Here is a 23382-nt window from a genome sequence, read left to right as displayed (position 1 = left end):
AAGATATTGCGGGGGGAGGGGGGCTTCGGACTGAAAATACAACCTCAGGTTGTCGAACAATCATAGAAAATACGCTTTGTGCACTGTATTGAGAAACCATATGAAAGCTTGCTTGGATGATTCATGCTGCTACTTCCATCTGGAAATCTTGTCAAACCCAAGTGTGTATCACTCTTACTACCCATATTCCTGGACAGCAATTGGAATTTGCATACAACATACAAAAATATAATCACCCCCCCCCCATAATCAAGAAAAACCAAACAAAAAAAAAGTAAGCATAGATTCCATGAAAAGTAAATAAATAAAAGTATTCAGAATCTAATAGATTCCAAGATTCACAGAATCACCCCAGCCCAACAGCGTAGCGTCGCTCCCACAACCTGACTGCAAATAATCCAGAATTCCCAGGTTTTATTGCCTTTTCCATCTTAGAAAAATTGTCACTTAAAGTTGTATAGATAGCAGCTCGAGCGTCCTCGCGTCATTGTGGTATCTTCTTTTGCTTCAAAAATTCAAACAAAAGTAATCATCTTTACAAGAACAATAAGCTTCCTGTGGGGAAACCCACTAGAAGCATTATGATAATAATAATAATAATAATAATAATAATAATAATAATAATGATAACATGACCCCCTCCCACAGGGAGCAGGTATCTCGAGTTAAACAAAAATCACCAGATAGCTTAGCATGTAATACAAATATTTTATTAAAGACGTTGAACATTGCCTCCTAACCTGGAAAGCTCCGAAAAGCTCACACTGATACAAAACCAGAGCTTTGGAATCAGGACCACAGTATGAACAAGAAACCCTCCCACATGATGAAAGACTGGATGTAATGCAATCATTTTAAGGGCACAAGAAGTGATTATCACATAGGAATATTGAGGATTATCAACATGCACTCCAGCAGTCAGTTCTGTATCATCTGCTGCCACTAACTCATGGATGTTAAAGATATTAGTTTTTTTGGAGAGAAAAATCATTGCATGCTTAAAATCTGACTAAATTCCAAGTTTTTTGCCCCATTTGGCAAATCAGCAAGTGTATTCATCAACATGAGACTAGTTCGGTGACACCCGATTACGAATGTCAAGAGGAGCGGTTATATTGGATAAGAACACATTCAGGCAAACCTACCAAGAAACCTTTTAAAAGCAAATTTGGGAGAATGGAACAGAATGACCATTACATACAGGTGTGGAATTCTGATGGATGACGTCCACAATGATGCAACTATCCAAAGTAGATTCTGCAGAAAGAGCACGTTCTATCACCAGAAGACGGTAGTCCATCAGTGAATACGTTCTCATTTTCATTTCTTACTCAATACCTTCCTGTTTCTCCTTGATTGCAACCTGAAAAATATCATCCCTTAAAAAAGATAGGCACAAAGAAAAGTGACAATTCAGAGCCACATGCATCATACATTCAACTTTCCAATTAAGCATTGAGCCGTGAGTACACCCTAACATCACCCCAAGCACAACAAACATTCCTCTAACGTCTAATCAGTCACATTCATGAGAGTTCAATGGCACATATAGTAATTGAATTTGAGAATGTTGGTTTCAATCAGAGCTGCAGCAGTTCTGTTGTGCAAGGGTAAGGCCAAATTAAAATCACCTTAAACCTCTCCTCGAGTAAAGAGACCTCAGAGATGAGATCTGTGACGGTGTTTGTAAAAGCTTCTTGTGGACTGTAATCAGCTGTTGTCTGCACTCTGACGACAACCTTGTGATCCAGAGGGTGAGGAAGTTTATATCCAGCAAACAATACCTGGGGATCTTTCAGTAATTGACTGGGGAGGAAAAAAAGTTTACAGGAATTTAAAAAACGAAATAAATAATTTTTAAAATATCATGTTGACTTTCTCTGACAAAAATTTTTTTGATTTGGGCGAGAGGTTGCGGGGCTTGAGTGAGGGGTCAAAGTGTATGAAGTGAAAAGTAAAAGGAGCATCATTGCAAAGTTTGGATGATAAGAAATGCAGAATCTCACGCTCTGACAATGTTCCCCAAAGTATGATCCTCTTTGTTTATAGTGAAGACGCATGCATTTGGCACCTTGGTGTCTTTGGTGATCACAATCCTAAAAACACAGCACGCACAATTCAGGAATTTTTGAATTCCAGTATAAAAATAATTAGACCATTCCCCACGCAGCAGGAGACAGGGTTTTGCAATCACTTCTGTGTGTCTGTGTTTTTATGTCCGGGTCGTAACTTTACCATTTGAGTTTTTGCCATCACATTTTCAACAAAGCTTTTTGACAATATAAATTAATTTGGTCAAAAGATCAAAAGTAATTTAAATAAAATGGTCCATTTTCATCATTACTTTCTATTTCGACCCTTTTTAGCTCGCCTGTTCGAACAACAGAGAGCTATAGCGATACCCCCAGCGTGAGCGTGAAAATGTTAAAATTTTTGGTGCAAGTTATTTTTTCCTTTCGAATATTTTTACCTTCCACACTATTTTTTATACGTCCAATGTATGTATATATATATATATATATATATATATATATATATATATATATATATATATATATATATATATATATATATATATATATATATATATATATATATATATATATATATATATATATATATATATATATATATATATATATATATATATATATATATACACATACATACATACATCGGGGCGTATTATGTGTTGTCCGTCCGCCCGTCTGTCCGTCCGTTCCTGTCCGCACTCTAACTCCCAAAGTTTTAAACTTTCACATTTCATATTTGGTACATAGGTACAGACTGTGGAGACGGTGTGTCACGACATACGTTCGTCATCTAAAGTGGTTGCCATGGCAATCAGGATGCTGTTTTCCATCCGTCCCTTTCCGCACTCTCCCAAAGTTTTCAACTTTCACATTTCATATTTGGTACATATAATAGGTACAGACTGTGGAGACGGTGTGTCGTGACTTACGTTCGTCATCTAAAGTGGTTGCCATGTCAACCAGGATGCTGTTTTCCATCCGTTCCTGTCCGCACTCTAACTCCCAAAGTTTTCAACTTTCATGTTTCATATTTGGTACATATGTACAGACTGTGGAGATGGTGTGTTGCGACATACATTCGTCATCTAAAGTGGTTGTCATGGCAACCAGGATGCTGTTTTCCATGTAGTAGCACAATTCTGTATATACCTTCTTGTTCGGGCGTATATTGTGCTCACTTGCGCTCTTGTTACTGATTACAACATACAAATACATATATTGCTTTAAAATTATTTGGATCAGACTTCCCTGCAATGCTTTATAAAAAAAATATTAATTATTCGACGAGTCTTTTAAAAACGATAAATGTATAAACTGGCGAGCATTGGGTGGCTTTGACACCAACTCTCGTTGCTTTATTATGTTTTGAACTTTTTTTTCTCAGCAACCACTTGTCAATTGACAATGTATTGAAGGAGCGACCGACCAGGGAGAATATGTTAATGATAATTGTGATGTCATAGGTCACGTGGTAAGGCAGGCATCTTGGATTAAACACAAAAAAAACCCGAAAAAACAAAAAACAAGCAGTCATAGACTGGTACTTACGAAATTGTCAACTTGACTTCTGACCTTGTCTAATAAAAGCTGTCTCTAGAGAAGGTAGCGACGCAAACCAGAAGTATATATGAGTTATCTGTACCAAACCATCAAAAATGGAATGTTTGACCTCACTGTGACCTTGACCTTTGACCGATTTTGACCAAAATCTAATCAGTGTTAGCCATCACCCTCCTGAATCACGTGGTGTAATTTGACATTGGAAGCTTCTTCAGTTCTCGAGTTATCGTGCCTATAAACAAACAAACACACACACACACAAACACACAAACAGATGACGGAAGTCATCAATATACTTAATAAATCTTTAGATTTCTTAAGTAATAAAACCTGATGGGAAAAATTTGAAACTTGGCATATCTCATTCTACTGCCAATGGGGAATTAAGATTTGTAAGAATGACATCATCAGTGACGCGGTAGGTGAGTCATTAATGTTATAATTGAAATCCTTTTTCCCATTGATATTCAATGTGCATGTCCAGGCGGTAACATTGTTACCAATTGAGATTTTGTCATCAAACCTTCAATAAACCTTTATTACGAGATTGTGGAGAACAAATGAATAAAATGTACAAAAAAAATTGTTTATTTTTTAACTGTCGTTTTCGTCAAGTTTAGTTCGCGTACAAAGCAGACAGACGGGTTTTGCATTTTGATGCTTTCTCATAAACAAAGCTGGAAATTCCCACTCAAATTTAAAAGTCCTTAGGTTGTTAACTCAATGGCATGTGACAAATGCTGAGTTGTCATGTGATGTTTGCTGCCAAATAAAATGATGAAATGGATTTTCAGGGAAATCAAGTTGCTTTTTGTACACAATGTCAAGGCTAGTATGAGAGCTAACACACAGAACATACAAGGGGAGCAGGAAACAGGAGGGGCCAGAGAGGGAAGGACGAAAATAGTGTTGAACAGAGACGTGAGGAGATCTGTGGAAGGGAGAGGGATGGGGTGGGGGTACACAGGGCAAACAAGACGAATATTACAGGGACTTTCAGGATTGAAAACAGGAAATTTGAAGGTGGGTTTGGAGTGGATTAACGGGGGTAGAAAAGATCGTGGTTTTGGATGGGGGGAAGATAAGATGTGGTGGTGAACAGCTGTTTTGAAGACATGGAGGAAGGAATAGGATTGAAGAGAGTGTGAGAGTTTGTTCCAAAGGTGAGGGTGGAGGGGGGGGGGAGGAATGAAAGGGTGAAAGAGGGCAGTGATTCTTGATTTTGGTAGCTTTACCAGAAAGGGGTTTCTGGCAGAACTTGAGTACCCTGCAGAAATATAGGAGGGGGGGGATATCTCAAACAGAGCATAGGGAGGGGGCAGGCCAGAGAGGAGATAGTAGAAGACAGAAAGGCCACTGACATGCCTGCAGTGGGAGATTGAGACACTCAAAGACTCAGTCTCATCACAGGAGATACAATTGATCCTAAATGCCTTGGTTTCCTCAGCGTGAAGCCGAGACAGGTGAGAGGCAGGAGCACGAGCCCAGAGGGGACAGCAGTACTCCATCAGGCTGCGAACAAAAGCTTTGTATATGGTCAGGAGCTCAGGTGTGCTTAGGAAAGACTTTGTACGACGGAGGATATAGTTGGCGACTGGCTTTGGCTTTGGGGGCCAGCTTGGAAATGTGGCATTCCCAGGAAAGATAATGTCAGATATTGAGACGCAGAAGCTTGAATGAAAGGACTTCAAGAGGATTGTTGAGAAAGTATATGGGGGGAGGGGGGGTTCCAGACAGTCCTTTCAGAAGGACATAGTGAGAGTGTGAGATTTGTCAGGGTTGAAAGACATGTTCCACATGTTGGACCAGCTTGTGATTTTATCCAGATCTGCAGTGAGCGAAGAAGCTGCTGCTTGCCGGTTTGAGGGATGACCGATGGTACGGCAGAGGGAGGAGTCATCAGCAAAGAGATATCGAGGATTTTCCAGAGAGTCGGAGAGATCATTGATGAAAACCAGAAAAAGAACAGGGCCCAGAACGCTCCCTTGAGGAACTCCAGCCTGGACAGGAAGAGGGGATGAAAGAACTCCATTTCGGGCCACATGTTGACTGTGACAGGAGAGGAAGTCTGCGAGCCATGAGTGGAGATGGCCCTGGATACCATGGGAAGAGAGTTTGGTGAGTAGGGCAGGGTGCCAGACCGTGTCAAAAGCACGTGATATGTCTAGGGATATGCCTCCGATTTCCTGTCTGGCATTGAGGACCTCCATCCATTGTTGGGAGAGCAGAAGCAGAATATCCAGGGTAGAGTAACCTGGTCTGAAACCAAATTGATGATCGGAAATCAATCCATTGGGGAAGAGGAAGGATTTAATGTTTGAAGCGATGATGGATTCCATAACAGTGCTGATGATTGGGAGAAGGCTGATTGGTCTGTAGTTGCAGGGCAGTAATGCTTGCAGGTTTTTAGAGGTCATGGTAATGTTTGCGGTGGGTGGGTACAAACGCCCAACTGGTGTTCATTTACATAATTTCGAAGTCGGCATAACATCACACACCTCAACAAAATAAAGGGCATTCATTTATTGAAGAGGAAGAGGAATTAAACTAATAATAGGTTCAGGAAGATATTGAACATTTCCCTCAGGGACTGTGGGTTGTCTCCAGCATTAATGCAATTCCACCCTGAACCACTTATTAGGCCTCGACGCCAATATGGACCGACATTGTTCAACGTCTAATCTAACCGAGGCTCAACTTGAAAACCAGGCCCACAGATTAGAAAAAGAGATTGTATCCGTCATGAAAACAAAAAAAACCCAGCGACGTCGTCCTCGTAGCAATCTAAACACCCCAGTATGTCCTCCATTGAGATCTGAAATCAATTTTAAGATGAGAAAAGGAAAAAAAATATACATATAAGTCTTACTTTTTTTCGCCTTCGAAGAGGAGGAATGATTCGAATGCTGGCGGAGCATTCATGATGAAAAAACCCCAAAAAAACCCCCCAAAAAACCCCCCTACACCAAAGCCGAAGGGACACAATGTAATCGCAGATCACTCACGACGACCTGTCCCTGCCTGCTTGGATTTATCGCTTCTTTTTTTTTCATACTTGAGGAGCTTTGTGTAAAACTTCATCATAACTGAAGCATTGAAGTAAGTCACAGAAGATAATTTTTTTTAAAATTCGGAATTACGATGAGAGAAATGACTGTTACATCCGAACCGATAAAATTGAAACGCACACCCCAAGGGACGCAACGATTGCAATACACCGCCCAATAACCTCACAGGATGAAAGTTATGCAACAGTAGTTAAAAATAGATCGAAGAGTTTTTTTATTGAATTGTACAACTATTATGAATTGCGAGAAAGAATGGTCACTAACATTTTTATCGAAATTAAAAAAAAAAACCTCTCAATGTGATTGCGGTAGGATAATAAGTATCGTTTAAATATTTGACAAAAAAAATGGCTTCAATGGCTCGAATGGCCAGAGAAAATGTTTTTTCCCCACGATTTCTGTCAGTTATTTAAATATGACCCTTTAATACAAAACCCCAGGTGAACTGAACGTTGTATTCATGACCGGGACCGTTCTCTGATGACGTCATCGAGTTACGTATTACTCAACTGCTGCGCATGCGCAGATGGACTTCACCGAGGGGTAAATGTGAGTTCTGTGATGACGTCACGAGTTACGTCTTCCTCAACTGCTGCGCACGCGTAGAATGGACTTCACCGTGGGGTAAATGTGAGAGGTTGGAAGAGTGCAGAGAACGACGAAGATCGACAGTTATTTCGTTGACGCGTTGCACGGTGTATCGACCATGAGGGACCGACTGACCGAGCTCACGTCGGTGAGTTTCATTGACTCGGCCTCAGGCGTTTTGTGACTACTCGGCTAGTTTTGTTCCTGTGGGGATGTGGTGGCTGGGTACAAACGGCGAACCGGTGTTTATATTTGTGATTGCTCGGATATTGAGACGCGGGAGGGGGAATGTTTCGATGTGGAGTTGTAGGAAAAAAAAAATCTTCATTTGTAAACTTCCTGGTTCGAATATAAAAGGAATGATGGGAAAATTCAACAATTAGTACGACGAGGATCACCATGACCACTCGTACCAGCCTCGATGTTGGCGTGCTGAGAGCGTCCGCTCCGAGTCTCGGTGGTTCGAATCCCAGCCGAGTTATACCAGCTACTTAAAAAAAAAAATGGGATGTGCTGCTTCCTTGCTTGACACTCAGCATCTAAAAGAACGGAGCACGGCGACCAATCATCGGTGGCGGTAATAATAGCGCAGGCTTTGTTGGGCTGCGTCGAGGTTCCTGGTAAGAGATTGGTATTTATGAAGCTGTTGGCATGCAGGTTTCCTTGTGAGTGACATGGGCGTGTTGTGTTGAACACTCTTCGGCTTTTCTTTGTTTTCCATTCCACGTATCATACGAGTGGGTGTTTATACCTTTCTCTGCAATGTGAGGAATGCCTGATTTTTATCCTTGACTCTCCTTTACAAGATTAAAGCTTATGGAAGAGTGAAGTGATGGTGGGTTTAAAAAAATATATATTTTTTTTTTAAAAGAGGACATTTTACTGACACTGGTGTGGGGGGCACACAAGGAGCAAGAGAATGAACGAAAAGATGATAGGAAAGGAGGTAACCCGGCAAGCAATACCGCAGGGTGTGTAGTGATGGGTCGTGCATTGTTTGCCGTCTTCATTAATGATCACCCTGACATGTGACGTGGTGGAAGGAACAGTTCAGCTATTTGCAGGTGACGCAAAACTGTGCGGCCCAGCCGGCACCACACAACAAACCGAAGTCCGTGCTACAAAAGGACTTGGACGGTGTAACAAGATGGTCAGACACGTGGCAACTTCCCTTGAACCAAGGTAAATGCAAGGTGGTACACCGAAGCAGAAATTACCTCCTGGCAGGAGTGTGGTATGAATCGAGTTTCAGCACACAAAGTGAACTGGGAGTTCTCGTGGACGGGGAATTTAAATTCCGCTCACATATTGCAGCAGCTGTTGACAAAGGATTCCGTACACTTGACACCGTAAGGAAAATGTGCCGTCACCTGAACAGGACTTCCTTGCCACTTTTGTTCTCGATGCTGGTCACACCTCTCTGGGAATATGCAAATATCTTCCGGCACCTCCGATTGAAGACCGACGTAGATAAAGTTGAGCAAGTGCAGAGGAGGGCCACGAAAATGGTTCCAGAAAATCGAGGAGCTTCCCTCCCAAGCTCGGCTGAAGATCTTGAATCTCCACTGCCTCTACGACAGGAGGAGCGGTGAGATGATTATTGAACACCAGACTCCTCCTGGACTGATCAGGATCGATCCCAGTCATTTCTTAAAGCTAACCAGATGTCACTCAAGGAAGTTATTTAAGGAGAGGAGCAGACGAGATGTCTGGAAGTGCTTGTTTTTTTTTTGTTTTTTTTTTGTTTTTTTTTTGTTTTTTTTTAGCAGTGGAGTGGTGGATGACTGGGACAATCTTCCATGGGAAGTTGCTGAAGCCAAGACAACAAATTAATTTGTCTAAATTAGACAAGCACTGGTGGAATGAGCACTTCCACCTTGCATAATTCTGCTCTTCTAAAATTCAGTGTTATTACAACGAAGATACTGGGGAACAACAGGATCACCTTCTTCCCCAAATCCATAGGAGGGTCAGCTTTGTTGTGGAGAACATTAGGAGGGTGGGGGGGGGGGAGTAGTGTGTGAGTGTGGTACACTGATTGCTTGACATTTTGAGGGGAAGGATGGATGGGATCAAACCATTCCTTGGAGAGAATTTGATCGGTTAACTATTGTTTTAAAAAGGAATTATGCAGACTTAAAAAAAAAAAAAAATGTATTCACTCTACTTCTTCCTCTGGGTGCTTCAGCTATCAAAACTCGTACTATAGGTGTAAACTTTTCAACAGAGTTCATTTTAATCACCGATACTTGATTTAGTTGTTGATGAGCTGCTGACAGAATGCAAGCACAATGGGCATTTAAAACAATTGAAGGACACTGGACGTTATACCTGAGAAAGGAAGCAATTACAAATAATTCCTACATCTCTGATATGTGTTAAATGTTGATGATTAATAAGTATAAACGTAGTAATTAGCAATTTGTCAATTACTAGGAAGTTGTGGTAATGCTAGCACACTTCAAATACTGCATATTTAATTGCATTTCGTTTTAGGTCACATGACTTGTCACTTTTTATGCCTCCGCTGATGAAGTCGCAGGAAGCATTGTGTTTTCGGGTAGTCCGTCTGTCCATGCTAATGGCCTCCACCACCAAAGGTGGAAGGAGCTTATGTTTTCACCCGTCTGCTTGTTTGTGTGCAGGATATGTCAAAAAGTTGTGGACGGGTTCAGATGAAATTTTGTGGACAAGTCCGGTGTGTGTGATACGGACGAACTGATTAGATTTTGCTAAAGATTCAGAGCGGACTCCTCAAAATTTTTAAGTGATTCTTCACCATTGAGAGATTGGGCAAAAATCGATATATAGCACAATATCTCAAAAAGTTGTGGACGGATTCGGACGAAACTTGTTGGACAGGTTCAGTGTGTGACCACGCCAAATTGATTCGATTTTTGGTGATGATCTGACTACTCAAACTTTTTTCATTGATTCTTCACCATTGAAAGATGGGGCTCAAAACCGATATATAGCATGACATTTACCTCCACCACTGAAGGTGGAGGAGGTTATGTTTTCACCCCTTTTTTGTCTATTTGTCTGTGTGCAGGATATCTCTCAAAGTTGTGGATGGGTTTGTGTGCGTGCGTGCGTAGGACGACCTGATTATATTTTGGTGAAGATCCGAATCGATCTGGATACAATAATTATTTAATTATCAAAGTGATTCTTCACCATTGAGAGATTGAGCCAATCTCACGAGTGCCCTTCTAGTTTCAATTGTGATGTTTTTTTTTTGTTTTTTGTTTTTTTCTGGCTGCCGTCAATCTTCCTCTATATTTTCTCGAAGTCCAGGAACCGAACCCCCGCTTTCCCAATAGCCCTTGGCTTCCACGATTGTGGTTTTATCTATTGTGGCATTTTCTGGGAACCTAACCCCTGCGATATTTAAGGGTTTACTGTATTCGTATTGTTTCTGTGTTTTTGCATATGTGTGGAACATATTCAATGGTGTCCTGTGAATCGGTTGAAATCACTTGCGTCTCTTAGTTGAGCAATCGTCGTCGGTCGATTTAAAACGCCATTTTGAGATTTTCATCATTATATCATCCACTTATTGTGGTGGCATTATTGCTGAGATATTGAAGTCATTTATGTGCTTGTCAAGTTCTTCAATTGCACAAGTAGAAGAAAGATGATGACAGTTGAGCTGCCCAAGAAAAAAAAAGGCTTCTTCGGGTGGCAAAGTCCTTTCATTGCTCTCATTTCAGATGAGATCCGTCCTTGTGGGTTTAGGGTTTCATTGTCATAAAGACCAGTAAACCTAGGAGATAAATGAAAGTTTGAGACAGGGGCTTAAACCCTGGTGCTGTTGTGCAAACTCATGTTTCAACTGGCTCTGATTATGGTTTATTGCCATTGCTACCGAGGATGAATTGGATTCGTAGTAATCTGCTACTCGGAAAATTGGCAACCAAGCCAAATGAACTTCTCCTGCCCATTGGTGTTACATCGGAGTTTTCCTTCTCGTCTTGCTCCAAAATGGATAACCCACAAGACAGTGGGGGAAGAGGTTTTATGGTACCTCTGACTCGCCAGGTGATTGCATCATTGGTTATTGAAAGGATTTATAAGGATAACCATTCCACCAGCTAACCAACTTTATCCTCAACAATCACTGCCAGATTGTCCCTGACTGCTTACGCAGTTAACCCTCATATCTAAGGGTCATTACACTATCTGCAACTTGAAGACGGGGGTGGTTGTGGATGATTGCCCCCCCCCCTCCTCCCAGTGTTCTCACACGAAAACACATCTTCCATTTTGAGATTGTGGATACAATCATTTGGAAAGCAATCCTACAAGGAAGCTTGAGCGATGTGTGCTGTGGCAACATCTTGTTGAAGTTCAGCTCCTAGCACATTACGCACATGCAGGACTGGAAAAATATGTTCGGCAACCGGACGTACATTTCTGGTTACCTGAACAAATCCTTCCATTTCAGGATCCTCAGAAACAGAGGCTGTAAATGCATTTGGCACCGAACCAAATCACACTACTTTTTGGACATTGTAAAGGCAGTTCAATAACATCTTCAGGTTGTTTCAACTTTACTGTCCATTTGTTGCACTTGTAGGTGGGATTCCTGAAAGCATTTCAAACGTGTGTGGTTTGTGTAGGCTTGTTTGTTTTGTTTTGTTGTTTTGGTTTAAGGGGGGGGGGGATTTTTTTGCTCTACAACTTCAGGGAGCACCTAACAAGAAACTTTTTTTTCACATAACACGTCTATAGCCTGTGAGAAATAATAAAGCAAAAGGTAATCTACATGCAATGAGTATTTTTAACCGAGCAAAAGCCATAAAAGCACCATCGCCCCTTCCTTTTTGTTACTTGTGTACTAAATATGGCTTGGATAAGTTGTGAACATTTTTTTTCAGCTGAGAATTTAATGCTGGACAGGTTGCTGCTACTCAATTGCAGGGTGGTGCTGAAGCAACCCTTGCTTTGCCCTGGAGTTTCAAATTTCACAAGCCTACCACTGCATGACCAACCTTTTTTCAAAATTACTGTGGGGTATTTAGCAACACAAGGAAATGTTAGGAGGTTCATCAGCTGCCTCAATATCACCTCCAAAGGCTGACTGATTCATTGATGGAAAGCCCTGCTTGCAAAGCGCCAGGGTGGCAGGTTGTTGTCGTCGGGCTGGGAATCAAACCCAAACAAGATAGCTCAAATGCAAGTATGGAACCTCTGAGTAATCCCAGCATCCCTTACCTGACAACGACCCACTTAAAGTATGAGTTAGAAGATAGCTCCACCAAACCGAAAAATTATCGCCATATGGAAGGCTCCTGCCAAGTTTCCTCAATATCCCCCCAGCAGTTTTGAGGGGATTTAATTGATGGATAAAGAAATATCAAAGAAAGTTAGGGATGATATACTCTGGCATGAACTCCTTGTGGCATAGTCCCAGATTTTATTCTTGGGATTAGTTTGATCATGTCTCAAGTGGATTTTTCCAAAATCCTTCCTTCCACTACAAAACAAAACCGATTCTGAGCAACAAACATCCATTTTGACCATGCTGCCCAGTTAGGTTGGCTATGACTGTATCTTTGAAAGGATAAACAGTTGAACAAGCTTGTAATTACGATGGCATTAATTGAGGATGTACGGGACCTTCTTTTGGAGGCAAGATGGAGCATCACTTCCCTTAAATTAAGAAGCAACACTGCTTTCTTCACCATCTGTCCATTTATTTAGTCTGATTATAAATAGTCGTAAGCTTGTGCACAGCTGCTTCCCTCGGGTTATTTTTTTTGTCTTCATCCATCCTTTGTGTTTGTACCCCGTTCACTGTGAATTGGTATCGTGTTGCTGTTTGTACTGTTACAGGCATAGGCTATTTTGTGACGTCTGGTACTTGGTTAGGATTATAACTTGATAACACCGACATGTGTTCAGAGGATGAATGAGTACATTTGATCAACTTCTGAAGTTGGTTTAAGTTGTTTAATCCTTTGTTTCAGAAGTAACATGTGAAGGCACACACACACACACACACACACACACACACACACACACACACACACACACACACACACACACACACACACACACACACACACACACACACACACACACACACACACACTGAGCCTGGTGTTGGCACAGTGGTTAGGGCAGTGGCTTGGGATCCAAAAGGTCCTGAGTTCAAGCCCTGTTGGGCCACTGAATTAATACATCACCGATACATCAGGGGGTTGACTCAGCCTGTCATCCTTCCGAGGTTGGCGAAATGAGTACCAGTGTACTGGGCCGGTGTATACCCCGGTTAGAATAGGTGTACCATATCCCTGTGTCGTAAGAAGCGACCAGGGTTGCGACAGGAAGGGCATCCGGCGTAAAACATGTGCCAAATCACTATGCGGATGATCCGCTGTGGCGACCCCTAAAGGGAGCAGCCGAAAGAAGAAGATGTATGTGTGTATATATATATATATATATATATATATGTATATATATATATATATATATATGTATATGTATATGTATATGTATATATATATATATGTATATGTATATGTATATATATATATATGTATATATATATGTGTGTATATATATATATATATATATATATATATATATATATATATATATACACATACACAGTGGTGCCCCCAGAATCCGAATTTAATTCGTTCCAAGAGGCTGTTCGGATTCCAAAAAGTTCGGATTCCAAAACTATTTTCCCAATAAGAAATAATGGAAAGTGAATTAATCCGTTCCTGGACCCTAAGAAAACTCACTTTCAAGACACTTTCAACTGAAATTACCCATGTTTAAGGTAAAATAAGATGAGTAAATGACCTTTTCTTTGTCATGAATCTTTTTCCGAGCCAGGGGGATGAGCAGGAGCGTTGTCGCTTCTTCCATCAGTCAGGATGCAGCTCCAGCCTATCAGTGGCCATTGGGATCCAAAACGTAAACTGTTCGGTTTGGTGGAGGTATGTAATTAACCATGAAGCACCAAATGGTGTTTTATATCCCAGTACACTGTGGACACACAAACGTGCCGTTTTCACCGCACGGTTCCATGGGAGAGAATCAAGAGGTGAAGCGATTGGGTGATGCAGCATGACGTCACTACCATGCTCGCGAAAAAAAACGTTGAGTTCGTTAAAGCCGATCTGTCAGAGGGTTCATTGAATGAGTTTTCTTCACGACGGGTTTTCACGCTTTTATCGCTTCTTTATTTTTCAGAATCCTGCACACGGTCGATTTCAATAGCTCGAACATGGCAGCGAGATCAGACACACGTGTACCGCTCTCATGCTGAGCGATAAGTTCTTTCTTCAACTCAATTGTCGTTCTCATGGACTTCCTCTTATTCCTATTTGCTTCACTGCTCTTCTTGGGTGCCATGATGAATGCACAAGGGTGATAATTGAAAAAAAAAATGCACAAATCAAGGTGAAAACACGAGGTAAAGTAGCGATTGACACACGAGAGATGCTTTCACGAGTACTTCCACCGACGAACTGAATGAACAAAGCGCGAAGATGCGGGTCGAACAGGTGGGGGAGACAGACCTGAACAAACATGAACGGCACGTTGTGTTTGGTTTTCGAAAATGTGTTCGGTTTTTAGGGCAAAATTTTCTCAAAAATTGTTCGGATTCCAATTTGTTCAAACAATGGGGCCTTCGGATTCTGGGGGCACCACTATATATATATATATATATATATATACATATACACACACACACAAAAACAGTGGGGAGAAAAGTATTTTATACACTGCCGATTTTGCAGGTTTTCCCACTTACAAAGCACGTGCAGGTCTGTAATTTTTATCATAGGTACACTTCAACTGTGAAAGACAGAATCTAAAACAAAAATCCTGAAAATCACATAGTATGATTTTAAAATAATTAATTTGCATTTTATTGCATGAAATAAGTATTTGATACATCAGAAAAACAGAACTTAATATTTTGTACAGAAACCTTTGTTTGCAATTACACAGATCAGACGTTTCCTGTAGTTCTTAACCAGGTTTGCACAGACTGCAGCAGGGATTTTGGCCCACTCCTCCATACAGATCTTCTCCAGATCCTTCAGGTTTGGGGGCTGTCGCTGGGCAACACAGACTTTCAGCTCCCTCCAAAGATTTTCTATTGGGTTCAGGTCTGGAGACTGGCAAGGCCACTCCAGGACCTTGAGATGCTTCTTTAGGAGCCACTCCTTAGTTGCCCTGGCTGTGTTTTTCAGGTCGTTGTCATGCTGGAAGACCCAGCCACGCCCCATCTTCAATGCTCTTGTTGAGGGAAGGAGGTTGTTGGCAAAGATCTCGCGATACATGGCCCCATCCATCCTCCCCTCAATACGGTGCAGTCGTCCTGTCCCCTTTGCAGAAAAGCATCCCCAAAGAATGATGTTTCCACCTCCATGCTTCACGGTTGGGATGGTGTTCTTGGGGTTGTACTCATCCTTCTTCTTCCTCCAAACACGGCGAGACGAGTTTAAACCAAAAAGCTCTATTTTGGTCTCATCAGACCACATGACCTTCTCCCATTCCTCCTCCCTCCTCTGGATCATCCAGATGGTCACTGGCAAACTTCAGACGGGCCTGGACATGCGCTGGCTTGAGCAGAGGGACCTTGCGTGCGCTGCAGGATTTTAATCTATGACGGCGTAGTGTGTGACTTATGGTTGTCTTTGATACTGTGGTCCCAGCTCTCTTCAGGTCATTGACCAGGTCCTGCCGTGTGGTTCTGGGCTGATCTCTCACCTTTCTCATGATCATTGAGGCTCCACGAGGTGAGATCTTGCATGGAGCCCCAGACTGAGGGAGATTGACTATCTTGAACTTCTTCCATTTTCTAATAATTGCGCCAAACAGTTGTTGCGTTCTGACCAAGGTGCTTGCCTATTGTCCTGTAGCCCATCCCAGCGTTGTGCAAGTCTACAATTTTGTCTCTGATGTCCTTGGACAGCTCTCTGGTCTTGCCCATTGTGGAGAGGTTGGAGTCTGATTGATTGAGTGTGGACAGCTGTCTTTTATGCAGATAACAAGTTAAAACAGGTGCAGTTAATACAGGTAATGAGTGGAGAATGGGAGGGCTTCTTAAAGACAAAACTAACAGGTTTGTGAGAGCCGGAATTCTTACTGGTTGGTCGGTGATGAAATACTTATTTCATGCAATATAATGCAAATTAATTATTTAAAAATCAAACAATGTGCTTTTCAGGATTTTTGTTTTATATTCCGTCTTTCACAGTTGAAGTGTACCTATGATAAAAATTACAGACCTCTACGTGCTTTGTAAGTGGGAAAACCTGCAAAATCAGCAGTGTATCAAATCCTTGTTCTCCCCACTGTATATATGTATGTATATATATGTATGTATATATATATATATATATATATATATATATATATATATATATATTGTTATGAAAATGGCCCTGAGTAAACTACTAAATATAGGATTAGCCCAGACCCCCCATTAAATGCATGTTTAGCCAGGCTGTTCGGTAAAATGGACATTACATGTGTGTTGGGTGTAAGAGGCTGTTTATTGTTCGTGCGGTGGTGGTGTATCGAGAGCTTCTTCTTCTTCCTTCCCCTCTCCGGACGAGGCCCCACCCAGTCGGCTGGGAGGGAGTGGCCGAGAGAAGGAAGTGAAACTAAGGGGAGGAGTTTGTCTGCTTCATAAAGGGGCGTGCCCCAAAAATAAAAGGTGGTAAAAAAACAGAAGACCAAATCAGCAGTCGGTTTTTCAGGCGAGCGTGCGCCGGGGAAGATGGTGGTGAAACTGAGCGCCGGTGTGGCGCGATCGGCTGAATAGGGCTGGCTGTGTGTGAGTCAGCAGTCGGGCTTCGAGGCGAGCGAACGCCAGTGTGGATCTGCGACGAGAGCGCTGAGGTCGAGTGTGCGATCGGCAGTATGAGGAACTGAACCTGAGGGTCGATTCTGCCGAGGGAGGAACTGAACCTGAGGGTTAGGCGGCAATCTGCTTCGAGAGGACCTGGCTGCTGTGTGAGTCTGGAGTCGGCTTTGAGGCGTGCTCGGGCTTCGAGGCGAGCGTGCGCCGGGAAGGCAAGATAGAAACGACGAGTGTGGAGGCAAGATATGTTGGATGAGCAGTCGGTTTTGAGGTGTGCTCTGGCTTCGAGGCGAGCATAAAAAAGAAAGCCAGTGGTGATTCTGCAGAGAGAGAAACTGAACCTGGGCGTGCAGGGTCTGCCTTCTGTGGCCTGGAGAAGCGAGCCAGGGCCGAAGTAAAGGACTGCATGAGGTCTGTCTGCCCTCGGCTGGATGAGAGACTACTGGTGGGAGTCGTGATCTGCTGTGTCGGGGACGCCTGTGTCTGTCTGCGATCTGCTTCGTGAAGGAGGCCTGGTGAACAAGCCAGGCCTGGACTTGTATGCTGGACCTTGTGAGAAACCAGCTGAAACCCACCATCGACCTGACGGTCTGGTGCAGTCAACCTTGCGGGGTCTGAACGCGCGGAGGCCGCGTGTGTGGGCGGTGCGACAAAGGAGGACGAGCGCCATCTTGCCACGCGGCGTGCTCGAGCTTGGGGCTCGAATCCGTGGACATCGGCTTGTTACAAGCCACATTCGTGGTTTTGACACTTTCCTCTCGTCCATGAAACCTCACCAAGTACTCTGTCTTGTTTGCATGTCGTTTAATTAAGGCTTATCTCGTTAGGGACCCCTTCGAAACCCGTAATCTGTATCTCCCGAGTTAAGAACGGGTTATAGATTAATTAAAACATTGTCGTGAATGTTTTGCTTGTGTCGTGTTCCCCGATGTCCCCAATAAATCTGGCTGGTTCATATGAAGCTACCGCTTTGAATTAATTTGTGCCGCGTCGAGGAAGGATCCGCTCGATTTGGATATAAAAACGAAAATGGTTACAGACTGGTAGACTCCGCTCGGTCTCTGACAAAACCAGTCTGTAACTGGAGTATATTCCCCCAGCTGGCAAGGTACAGGTGTATTTTGGTATCATGGTTCGAGACGCGTAACCCGAGAACTGTGCCGAACCAGCCGGCGTTATAACCCCGAAGACGGCGGTGGTGAGGGTGGTGCCGAATCTAACATTTGGCTATCAAGAGTCGGGTGCGAACCCCCCCCCTCCACCACCCCCGAATCTATAACAATATATATATATATATATATATATATATATATATATATATATATATATATATATATATATATATATATATATATATATATATATATATATATACAGGGGGCTGCAAAAGTAGGTAGACAGTAATGAAAAACAAAACGTGCGCACAAAACTTATTTTATTGATTATATTATACAAGCATATCAATAATAAACATATTAAATGAATCCGAGCACCACTATTGTAATACTGGTATAATCCTTACTGTATACCTACTTTTGCAGCCATATATGTATATAATGTTACTCTCAATGTTCATCTTGTATAGTGTTGAAAATGTTAAAATCAAAACTGTGTACGAAAAAAAAAAAATTGTCCACATATTGGTGACATGCCATGATTATAAATCCCCAACCTGGAAAAACTTTTCTTGATGTTACTATTTTGACCGATTGTATATATTGTTACGGCTGTAGAAATTCGCAGAACACCATAAAGGTCCTTAATTAGTTATGCCGATAAGTCCTTGTTCAGTTAGATTTCCCCACCGTTGTTTAATGGGATTTATTCGTGTCACAGGGCTGTGATCCTTTGAGATCGTGTTTTTCTTTTCTTATCGTTATTTTACAACAACCAGCATCGCTCCCAAATAACCACAACGCCAACCATGCCACCATCACCAACCACATTTCAACCTCAAACCACAACAACCACGATCAACACCAACCACGATCACCTCAAACCACAACAACCATGATTGCCTCAAACCACAACAACCACCATCACCTAACCACCTTCCCCGCTACACCAACTGCTGATCCCCTTCTCCACACGCCAAACCATGGCCCTCTCCGCTAATGTAAACCGAATCGGCGAAGTGAAGGAAACAAAGGAACATCGATGGTAAACGAATTTTCCCTCCTGCTCTTCCCGCGCTTTGGTTTGGGAGAGGTGCGATTTGAGCCAGAGGTCAAAGGTTAAAAAAAAGTGGGGACCTGATTTTGGGGGAATGAATCCTCCCTGGGCCTGTGCCAAGAAAGATTCTCTTGGCCCTCGCGAGGCGCGCGGGGAGGGGGCGAGAGGGCACGCCCCTTTTCTGGAAGCTTCCTGCAGGAGCTGGAAGGTGGGCGGACCGATAAAAGGGGCGAGGCGTTGGAACTCGGGGATATAAGGGTGCGCAGGACACCAGTTGGGGGCTTTTTTGTCATCTTCGTGTGTGTGGTGGTTTTCAGTGGTGCGTGGGGTTTCTTCTTCTTCGTCGTCTTGGGTTCGGTGGTTCGGGTCGAGTCGTCGGAGCTCGCAGTCGGTGGGGAGTCCGGGCGTGGCACCAGGGATGCGGACGGGAGGTGCCGCTTTGCCAGCTCTGTCGCGCAAGCCTGCGCATCCGTGTGGAGAGCACCGGAGAGAGCTCGCCCGCCATCGCACCATGAGGTTGTAGGTAACCTGCAACGGTCTCGTGGGATTAGTTCGGTCTGCCAAGTCCCATGCCATAAAGGTCTACGGACCCTGTCTGACTCCCCTGTCTGTGGGGGTAGTCTTATTTTCCTTGGGTTTTGCTTTCGAATGAATGTTGGTGGCACCGTGTCCATAAGTAAAACCTGTTTAAGTGGCTGTACATAAATTGCTTATAGTCTGTTGTAGTGCTTTCGCTTTATTGAATGCATGCGTGCATGATTGTATACGTGCTGTGAATAATAAATGTGCTTGTGTGAATGTTACCCGTTCGTCGTGTCTTTTTTTCCCCCATTGGAACGCCATATTGCATCTCGAATATTAGTTGGGTTTTAAATACCCGTTAAATAGAATCGGACCCGGCGAGGTTGGGCGATGATACCCGCTCGGTTATCACTGCAGAACGGAATGGACCGCTTGAGCGGTTCGTGTCCAAACCGACCTGCGCCGAGGTACGGTCTCCCGGTAGGCTACCCGTGCAGGTACTTAGGTATATCGATATTCGGCGATTGACCCTATTTTGTGCGGGTAGAAAATTGGCTAGGCCGTGGTGGGGTTGAAGACCCACCCGTGACAGGGTTCCGGCATTGTTCCGGAAGGTCACGACTGAATTGTCCGTCCGGTGGGCGAGCGGCTACTATTAGTGGGAAGCGGCCGTTCGCACGCCGACGGGCGCGAATTCGTAACACTGGTGTTCAGGAGTGTGGGATTCAAATCCATCCCGCCTCCAACTAAATTAACGGGAATCGGATCAGGGGTGTGTAGAGCGACCCTCGATTCCCACCAAAATACGAGCTTTTTAAATTGGTTCCGAGAAGCAAGATGGCATTCCAAGGCGAACGGGTGCAGGGTGGATTAGAAATGTTTGAATGTAGGATCCATGGCCCCGGACGGTTCTTATTATCACCCCAGCTCTAATGGTAATCAGTGAGGCCGCTCACCCTATACTGAGCACGAACTTTGCCGGCAAAATAGCGGCGCTGCCGCATCTCAGCGCAACACGGAGCGAGCTGCTATTAGCGTAGCACAACCAACGGCATGACACTGCATGACACGAGGCGGGTGCTCCCAGCCACCGTTTCAAACCATGGGGTCATGGCAGGATGCTGGAGCAGGCGTGGCAGGATGCCGGAGCATGCATTAACGGGCTTCAGAGACAAGTGTCGAAGTCCTTGCAGCGGTGGAGGAATGGCGACTACTGTATTGGGGAATTGCGTTCGTTTTCCTTTGAATTGGACGAAGCACGGCGGCATGTAGACAGGGTTCATGAGGATTACGTGCAAACGGAGTCACAACGATGGGCTGATGCACAGGAATAAAGGAGGGAGGAAGAACAAAGGCAAACAAAGCTAGAAGAGGAAAAACGGAAACACGATTTGGAATTTAAAAAAAACTGAAGGGAGAGGTAGAAGAAGGCAATAGAAAAAAAGAAAGCCTCGAACCGAAGATAAAAGGAGGAGAGAAATATCTGGAGGAGAGGAAGGAAGAATTGTTGTAAAAATCAACACAGTTCAAAGAACTACAGGGAGAAATGAGGAAGGTAGAGGGGCGTACCCATAAGCTGGAACAGGAGAAGAGCAAACTGAACAAAAGAATAGAGGAAGAGCAAATTGGTAATTCCCAGGATAGAGAAAACTTGGAAGAGGAATGGAAAAGGAAAAACGGGAACACGATGGGGAATTGGTACTACTGGAGCGAGAGGTAAGGGCAGGCCAGCTTAAAAGAGAAACCCTGGAAAGGACGATATAAATAAAAGAGAAACGCCTGGAAGACCGAGGGAGATACGGTCAGGAAATGGAAGAAATGTGGAAGAAAGCATGCGCAAGAGGTGAGGAGATGAGAAAGACAATAGATGAATTGAGAGAGGAATCATGGGAAAAAACTCTTGAGTTACAAAAACACCAAAGCGGAGAGAGAATTACAAAATGAACTGAGGATGTTAAGAGAGGAAAGAAAGAGAACGGAGAATGAAACGTTAAGGAATCACACTGTACAGATCAAACAGCTGGAAGCCAAGGCCAGATTAAAGAATGAGGAACAAGAAAGACAGTGGAATAGAAAACGCAAAGAACAAGGAATGACACAGGAGAAGGAAATCAGCCAATTGAAGGAAATAACGAGATTGCAGAATGAGGAACAAGAAAGACAGCGGAATAGAAAACAAAGAACAAGGAATGAGACAGGAGAAGGAAATAATGAGATTGCAGAATGAGGAACAAGAGAGGCAGTGGAATAAAAAGCAAAAAGAGTATGAATTTGAAACTGAACAACAAAAGGAGAAAAAACAAGGTTGGAGTACGAGGAGATAGTGACAGAACAAGGAATGAAACGGAAAGGGAGATTAACCAATTGAGGGAAACTATGAGATTGGAGAAGGAGGAACAAGAGAGACAGTGGAATAAGAAACACAGAAGAACGAATGAAACAGGAAAGGGAGATCAACAAAATGAAGGAAACTATGAGATGAGATACGGTGGGATAGAGAATACAAAGAAAACGAGGTTGAAGTTGACCAACTCGAGGAGAGGGCAAAATTTGAGTCCACAGAGATGGAAAAACTCCAGAAAGAGAACGAACAACTCAAAAAGCTCAGAGAGGAAGAACAACTCAAAAGGAGCCAGGATGTATAACGGCACAATAAGGTGGGATGTGTGACAGTACCACAAGGAGTAATGTTAGTGGTGCAGGACTTGATTGACACCACTTGTCGAATGAAAGAACAATTAGGGCAAACCCTGATAAAGGAGACGCAAATAAAAATGGAGACTATGGAAATAACAGAGACAAAGAAGGAAATAGTATTGCCAGAGACACTGGAGATAGACCGAGTCGAGACTGAATTAAATAGACACGAAGAGACAACAGAAATAAAATGTATAGAGACTCGGGAGATAGAAAAAGTAGACGAGAGACTACACAATAAAGACTGGGTGAAAGACCAGCACACACACATGGAGGTGGTGGAGTACGATGAAGGGGAGCTCGGGGAATGTGTCGTGACCCGGTGCAAGCAGCCGGATAGCCTCCTTCAGTAATAGGGGGAGACTCTATGCTCCCCTGAATCTGATCACGACCAGGTGGGTCCGGTCGTGCCGAAAGAGTTGGAGGGGGCGAGTGCTGTGGACGGGTGCACACGGAGCTTGGGGGTGTGTGAAGGCCCCGGAACCCCTTGTCGTAGCACAAATCCCCGTTGTGAATGCCTCGGTGTGTGTGTGTTCACGAGTGTGGCGAAATGTGTGCTGAAAAGTGCGCATAGCGTGGGTGAAAGGTTGTGTGTAAAAGGGACCGCGTGTGTGAGTAATTGGGTGTGCGAGGTTGTGAGTGAGCCATAGTGCGTGCCTCCCAGCACACCATGTGTAGAGACGGTGTGTGTAAGTGGAATAGCGAGCTTGAGTGAAACACCGTGTGTGGAAGAAACCATGTGTGTGAGTGAAAGGGTCTGTGTGAGTGAAGCACAATGTGTGAGAGGGAGATGGCGACTGGCATGCGGGAACACACAACGCATGTCCCGGTGTGAGCGTCGTGGCACGTGGGAGTTTGGCGCGAGAGTGTGACGACGACGGTGCCTGACGGTGGACAAAGGCCG

The 23382-nt window shown here is 43.5% G+C and overlaps 2 protein-coding genes across 2 annotated transcripts in view; one reads left to right on the top strand and one right to left on the bottom strand.

The window, feature by feature from the left end:
- Positions 1 to 694: 694 nt before the first annotated feature.
- Positions 695 to 6643, bottom strand: LOC147026084 (DNA-directed RNA polymerase II subunit RPB11-a). The gene is made up of 4 exons (XM_085881126.1): positions 6463 to 6643; positions 2007 to 2096; positions 1632 to 1806; positions 695 to 1363 (listed from the first exon to the last, which is right to left on the bottom strand). The coding sequence occupies exons 1-4, from the start codon at positions 6513 to 6515 to the stop codon at positions 1328 to 1330; spliced, it is 354 nt and encodes a 117-aa protein (XP_085737252.1). The 5' UTR covers positions 6516 to 6643; the 3' UTR covers positions 695 to 1327.
- Positions 6644 to 7174: 531 nt separating this feature from the next.
- The window catches only part of LOC147026083 (syntaxin-1A-like), a 61543-nt gene continuing 45335 nt past the window's right edge, over positions 7175 to 23382 (top strand). The window contains exon 1 of the mRNA XM_085881125.1: positions 7175 to 7397. Within this exon, the coding sequence (XP_085737251.1) occupies positions 7368 to 7397 (30 nt within the window). The 5' untranslated portion in view covers positions 7175 to 7367. The remainder of the gene's footprint in view (positions 7398 to 23382) is intronic.

This window comes from Eptatretus burgeri, chromosome 5, assembly GCF_056783735.1.
Source record: "Eptatretus burgeri isolate ZD-2024b chromosome 5, Ebu_testis_v1, whole genome shotgun sequence".
NCBI classification, from domain to species: domain Eukaryota; kingdom Metazoa; phylum Chordata; class Myxini; order Myxiniformes; family Myxinidae; genus Eptatretus; species Eptatretus burgeri.
The sequence above is the reverse complement of the archived record's forward strand: the minus strand, read 5'-3'. Positions and strand labels throughout refer to the sequence as shown.

Coding starts and splice junctions, on each gene's coding strand:
- LOC147026084 (XM_085881126.1), bottom strand. CDS start 6,515: ATGAATGCTCCGCCAGCATTCGAATCATTCCTCCTCTTCGAAGGCGAA. Junction 2,097..6,462: donor CTCTTCGAAGGCGAAAAAAA/GTAAGACTTATA, acceptor CTGTGTTTTTAG/GATTGTGATCACCAAAGACA. Junction 1,364..1,631: donor TACTCGAGGAGAGGTTTAAG/GTGATTTTAATT, acceptor GATATTTTTCAG/GTTGCAATCAAGGAGAAACA.